Here is a 6,132-nt window from a genome sequence, read left to right as displayed (position 1 = left end):
ACGAAGTCGGTTTTGAAGGGTAGTAAAAGGGACATCATAAAGACGCGCTGGTTTGCGAATAGTCAACGGATTCTCGCGATTTTTTTATGGCGGAAATAGCCAATAGGATTCGACCTTCTTGCTGGGCCAAATTTTTTTTTAATTTTGACGCGCTTTTGGTGGCATAGTGGCGCGTTGAAATTGGTAGAGCTGTATAGTATTTGAAGGTGCGGGTGGGTGATCGGAGCGACCGGGTGATCGGAGCGGCCGGGAATTACGTTAGTTAATAAGCTTCTGTGGGGCGCAGAGCAAAACTATGGGGTAAATTGCGGGGTCCGGGGTAAATGACCGCACCAGCGGCCCGAGCTCCTCCTTAGGCTCTTTATTCGTCCTTTGATAGGAATGTGCATAATTCGTTATCTACTGTCATGACACGGTTAATAATCGGCGATGGTAAATTACAATTTCCTTGGGAAATCCACTCGAATTACATATCTTCTGCTCTCGCGCTGCGGGCAGCCAGCCCTAAGCTCTGTCTCTGGGCTCATCTACTATAAAAATATTTCCCGCCGACGTGCCTTAGAAAAATCAGATTGGGAAGCCCGTATGAAGAGTAGAAATATTAGAAAGAAAGTTCTTGGCATGGACCAGGTATTCCTATTTTTGAAAGGATCGGGAATGACATTCCTAGAAAAAGCTTCTGTCACGCTTCAATCCAATCGACTTGTCAGCGCTGCATGTCTGCTGCATCACCGCAAGCTAACATTGACACACTTCGTCTGCGTAAACGACAGCAACTCGTCCAAACACTCCTCCTTCCCGAACCAGACTCCTTGAACCCCCCGAATGGAATCCCCAGAAAGTGATTCCCCACCTGATTCACCCAGATGAAGCCGGTTTCGATCTTCGGCACCGTCCGGTGTGCCGTCGCCATGCTCTGCGTGTAGATCGCCGCCGTCAGGCCATACCGCGTGTCGTTCACCTGTCGGATCACCTCGTCTTCGTCCGTCCACTTGAACACCGACATGACCGGCCCGAAGATCTCCTCCCGGGCAATTCGCATATGAGGCTGGACGTTGGCGAAGATGGTCGGCTCGACAAAGTATCCGCCTTCGATCTCCGGGATGCCTGTGGGAGCCTTCCCACCCAGCAGCAGCTCGGCGCCTTCTTGTTTCGCGCTTTCAATGTAGGATAGCACCCGCTCTTGTACCGCTTTGCTGATCACAGGCCCCATTGTGGTGGACGGGTCGGTGGGTACGCCTGGTTTGAAATGCGTTCGCACGTAGTCGCGCACTCGCCGCAGGACCTCGTCATGGTGCGACTCGTGAAGAAAGACCCGCGACGTCGAGCCACACGACTGGCCGGCCCAGGTGAAGTTCATGCCCCGGGCCACGCCTTGACCAGTTTGTCGATATTCGCATCTGGGAAAGCCAGCAGCGCGTTCTTCCCGCCTAGCTCGAACAGAGTCGGCTTGAGCGTGTCCGCTGCAGCGCGCTGGATCGCCTTGCCCGTCGGGACGCTGCCGATCAGAGTCACCTTGCTCACCAGAGGATGCGTCGACAGCGCTTTCCCGCATTCGACCCCTTCGGGGAGGATGTTCAGCACGCCCGGAGGGAAGACGTCGCTCAGGATCTCGGCCAGACGCAGACAGGAGAGGGGAGCCTGGTCGGGCGGCTTGATGATGACGGTATTGCCAGCGGCCAGAAGCGCGGCCATCTTCGCACCCGCAAACATGGCCGGGTGGTTGAAGGCGATGATACGGGCGACCACGCCCAGCGGCTCTCGCAGCGTATAGTGGAAGGAGTCGTCCGACTGGGGGATTGTTTCGCCCCGGACCATGGGTGTCAGGCCCGCGAAGTAGTCCAGATTGGCCGCTGCCACCTTGGCGTCGCTCAGCATCTCAGCCACCGGATTGCCCGTGTTGAGGGCATCTAGGAGGGCCAGTTGCTCTGCATGCTGGCGGATCACATCGGCTGCCTTGCGCAGGTAAGCCGCCCGTTGCGCTGGAGGGGTCGAGCGCCATCCAGCGAATGCCTGATGGGCAGCCTCGACGGCAGCATCGACATCTCTGGCGCCGGCTTGCGCGACCTGGTCTATGACGCTGCCGTTGCCGGGATTGAAGGTCTCACGGTATTCTTTACTGAGGGGCGCATGCCATTGCCCGTTGTAGAACAGCTCCTTGTGCGAAGGAGGCGAGTCCTGGATGCTGGGCAGCTGGGCAGCCATGGCTGAATAGGGACTGTTGTGTTGTCACCATCTTGGAATCTCTTTTTTTCTTCTTGTCGATTCTTCGCTTTATTTTATCTGACGTACACATCCGGAACGAGATGCCGTGTTGCGGGGAAGTGCACATCGCTGTGGGGAACTGTACTGTCCACGTAGGAACTGCTTCCATGAGAGATCAGGTCAATCGAAGCTCTGTACGACTCTTGGCTTTGAAGATATACAAACCTTAAATATCTGGTCCATGCCAAGGGCTTTCTACTATAAGTTACAACTGTCGAAAGCCTTGCCCATTGCCTAATTTCGTCACATTGAACGTGATGATGACAACGATACTCCGTTCACAGCGGTTAAGCATAAATCCATTATTTTCCCGGGCGGGAATTTCCCCGCGAAGGATTCATGCGGAGTTCAACGCCGGAAGCTTTTCCCGCATTTATATAGTAACGAATGACTTGTCACATCCTTTTTGTTAAGGAAGGGGAGGTTCTGGTTCAATTGACTTCCTGGATATATTAGAGTTGATTTGCTTCCGCTGTTGCTGCTGTCTTGAGCAATTCGCTTGCTACGAGGTTTATACGCCATGGCATCCCAAGAAGATATCGTGCTGAAGTCGATGATCCGGAAATTCATCACCGGATGCCATATTCTTCACTACCACCGGTAAATAATAAACAAGTCATACATCCGTATCGTATTCATCTCTAATATAATAAATCAATGAATGATAACAGCGTCCTGGACGCCTACGGCCATCTCTCCTTCCGCCACCCTTCCAAGCCAGATGTCTTCCTCATGTCTCGATATATCGCCCCAGCAACCATCTCCTCTGATCGGGACGTCATCGAGTACTACGTTAGCAATGCCGAGCCCGTTGATCCTAACTCTCCGCCGGGCTATTCGGAGCGGTGCATACATAGCGAGATCTATCGGCGATATCCTGACGTGCAGAGTGTGGTCCACAGCCACTCGGAGGCTGTTGTGCCGTATAGTATTTCAGGTTCGTCTAGGAGCTCTGTCACCACCAGATGCCGGATATGTTGTCGTTAATTGCTTTTTTTTTCGCTGCTTAGGAGTCCCGTTGCGCGCGTGCTTCCACATGGGAGGCTTCCTTGGTGGGTGGCATCATCATCCTGTTCGAAGAAAAGAGGGAGAAGGCTGAACTCTGTCTCCAGGAACAAGAACCCCCGTCTTCGATATCGCCGAGCACTTCCAACCCGACGACATCAAGGACATGCTGGTCCGCAACACCCGTCTAGGCGCCGCCCTTGCCGCTTGTTTCGCAGATACGCCCACGGCAACGAGTCCGGACCACGCGGTCGTCCTCATGCGTGGCCACGGGTTTACCACCCAGGCGTCGAGTATCGAGGAGTGCGTGCTTCGTGCCGTGTACACGCAGCAGAATGCGAGTATCCAGACGACGGCGTTGCTGACGCATGCTGCGCACTTTTCTGCAGCCCCTGCTCGGGCCACGGACGCGCAGGCCGAAGTCAAGTATCTCGACGAGGAAGAATCGCAGGCCTCTGGGGTGATGACTAAATGGTCTGCGTACCGGCCGTGGGGGCTCTGGTGTCGAGAGGTTGAGGCGAGTGGGCTATATGTAAATCAGGCATAGTAGTCCAGATCAAGGATGACTAGTAGTATATTAACACGATAAGTTGGTGCTAAACAAATGATAGAACGGGGGAAACGTTTGACATTGAATGGTCTGGCCAGCCTTGAATCATGATTATCAAGTCTCTTTCAAAGTATGTACCAAACGTCTATAAACGTTCCAAAAAAAAATCACAAAAAAAAATCAACATAACTTTCCTTACAACCCAGGCACCTGAAAATCCTTGTAAGTCCACTTCTCCGTGAGTTTCCGTTTCGGTTTCTTGTGCTGTGTGATTGGTTTTCGAGCTTCGAGTTTCCCATTCACGATCAAGTTTCTGAATCGGTCGTCTAGCAGGTTGCCCTCCGGCTTCAGCCGACGGAGAGAATCCTGAAGCTCATCAGGCAGAACCACTTCTAGAGACTTCTCAGGAGGACTGTGTCGTATTAGTTAGTGAGGAAAGCAAAAGTAATGAGGTCATATTCACTTACAAATGCTTCCCCAGAGGTCGCCGTCGTAGAACGGTATCGTCGCCCTCCTCTGATGAATCGTCCTCTTGTTTCTGTAACTGTTTCTGTTTCCGGGCTTCTTCCTCCTCCTGTACCTTGCGCGCAATCGCCTTGGCCTGCGCCGCTTGTTGCTCTTTCTTCTTCATCTCAGCTTCCCACTTTGCTTTTCGCTCGGCCTCTTTTCGTCTCTTGATCTTGTTTCTCTGTGCTTTTGTCTTTCTCTCAGGTCTCTTCTTATTCAGCCATTCTGGCTTCTCGTACTCGCTTTCAAACCCTTCCCAAGCGCTCTCGTCGTCGGATTTCACCTCCCCATCGTCATCTTTCGCTTCGGCGATCAATCGTTGTCTCTCCTGCTCTTTCTTTTCTTCCTCTATTCGCTTCTTCTCTGCCTCCACCTCCTTCTCGCCTTCCCTCTTCAGGAGGTTATCCCAATCTTCAAAAGTGGGATTATAACTCCTTCCCGCGTCTGGCTTTGGAACAGCAGGAACTGGCTTTCCATTGGCAGCCAAGGAAATCGGTTTCTGTTTGATAGTTGGAGGAGCGACGATCGGCTTCGGCTTCTCCAGAAAACTAAACTTGGGGTCGTCAAGCGGCGTAGGGTCTTTCTGATCCGACCAGGGGTCATAGCTAGCGTCCTCCTCGTCCTTCTTGACCGGTTTTCCCTCCTGCGCAACCTGCTTCAGTCGCAACAACTCCTTGTGACTGACCCAGTCGCTCTTGTGCTTCTTGGTCTTGGGCTCAATGACGCCATCCGTGACTTTCGAGTTTGCGCGTTTGCGACTGTCTACCGCGGGGATAGCCGATCGTTGAGCGAGGATCTCCTCTGCTTTGAGAGGTTTGTGTTGCTTGCGATAAGCTTTCTGGATTTCTTGTGAAGGTGTTGAATCAATGGTAAACAGTTCTTCAGAAGGCTTCTCCGATACGACACCTCTATAGACGAGAAAAAAAATCAATCCGTGAGCCAGGAACAGCAACCAGCGCAATAATTGGCGAGCCGAACTCACCCTCGGATCTCCTCTTCCCGGACCTGTCTCAATCCTTCCTGGATTTCAGAGACGTCCACATTTTTCCGCCACGCCTTCTTGCCTTTTCGAGAAGGCTGCTTGTATTGCTGGGGGGCCTCCACTGCGGCCGCCATGGTGCTGTTTGACTGCGACGATCTCGTTATCTTGCGTGCAGCGGATTTTGTGACATTGAAATCCGCAAAAATTCTGGATGGGTCCACTAGCGCGGGGCGAGCTACTCGCGGCTGCTGCGCTAATAAACGCGCTTAGCGCAGGGCATGCATTACGGACAGCGCAAGAATAAGATTGGTTTATATGCCTGCTTTCGAGGAAAAAGTAAACTATGAAATAAGTGATCAGATTAGAATGTCCATATTCAGCATTTTTAAGTCTAAAAATTCGGAGAAAATTCGTTGATTTTCCTGTTCCGTGGTAACGTTCCTAACAAAAGCCCTGTCGCTCCTTTTATGGCTGACTTTGATCTCAACATAAAGAGATAAAATAAACGATCGCAGCCAAACTCTACTTCATTAACTTTTCATAATACGAGTATGTAGCAGATGCTGCGAAAGCAACACATACAAGTAAACGGGTCAACTTCGTACTGTAAGCTGCTCCCTGTGGGGCAGGCGGCCAATCACGGCAGAACTGCCAAACGGGATCACTTCGCCACCCCGACCACTTCTACCAGCCGACTATGAAGCGTCTTCAATCCTCATCTCCTCAGATAGCATACGGTCAATTACCCTGCCACCCTTCACAGCCCTGCGCGGAGAGGATTCTTCGTTCTTGCAGAGGTTGTTTTTGAACACCTCACTTTCCC

At 52.1% G+C, this 6,132-nt stretch overlaps 3 protein-coding genes across 3 annotated transcripts; 1 reads left to right on the top strand and 2 right to left on the bottom strand.

Moving 5' to 3' along the window:
- Positions 1–706: 706 nt before the first annotated feature.
- Positions 707–2,205, bottom strand: T310_9359 (Betaine-aldehyde dehydrogenase; the record flags this gene model as incomplete). Its single annotated transcript, XM_013468195.1, has 2 exons — positions 707–1,400; positions 1,442–2,205. The coding sequence occupies 2 exons, from the start codon at positions 2,203–2,205 to the stop codon at positions 707–709; spliced, it is 1,458 nt and encodes a 485-aa protein (XP_013323649.1).
- Positions 2,206–2,785: 580 nt separating this feature from the next.
- Positions 2,786–3,817, top strand: T310_9358 (uncharacterized protein; the record flags this gene model as incomplete). Its single annotated transcript, XM_013468194.1, has 3 exons — positions 2,786–2,865; positions 2,937–3,202; positions 3,378–3,817. The coding sequence occupies 3 exons, from the start codon at positions 2,786–2,788 to the stop codon at positions 3,815–3,817; spliced, it is 786 nt and encodes a 261-aa protein (XP_013323648.1).
- Positions 3,818–3,934: 117 nt separating this feature from the next.
- On the bottom strand, positions 3,935–5,443 carry T310_9357 (uncharacterized protein; the record flags this gene model as incomplete). The annotated part of the gene is made up of 4 exons (XM_013468193.1): positions 3,935–3,965; positions 4,020–4,232; positions 4,288–5,235; positions 5,310–5,443. 4 exons carry the CDS (start codon positions 5,441–5,443, stop codon positions 3,935–3,937), a joined length of 1,326 nt encoding a protein of 441 aa, XP_013323647.1.
- Positions 5,444–6,132: the final 689 nt, after the last annotated feature.

This window comes from Rasamsonia emersonii (assembly GCF_000968595.1).
Source record: "Rasamsonia emersonii CBS 393.64 chromosome Unknown ctg1118621762105, whole genome shotgun sequence".
Taxonomy (NCBI): domain Eukaryota; kingdom Fungi; phylum Ascomycota; class Eurotiomycetes; order Eurotiales; family Trichocomaceae; genus Rasamsonia; species Rasamsonia emersonii.
The sequence above is the reverse complement of the archived record's forward strand: the minus strand, read 5'-3'. Positions and strand labels throughout refer to the sequence as shown.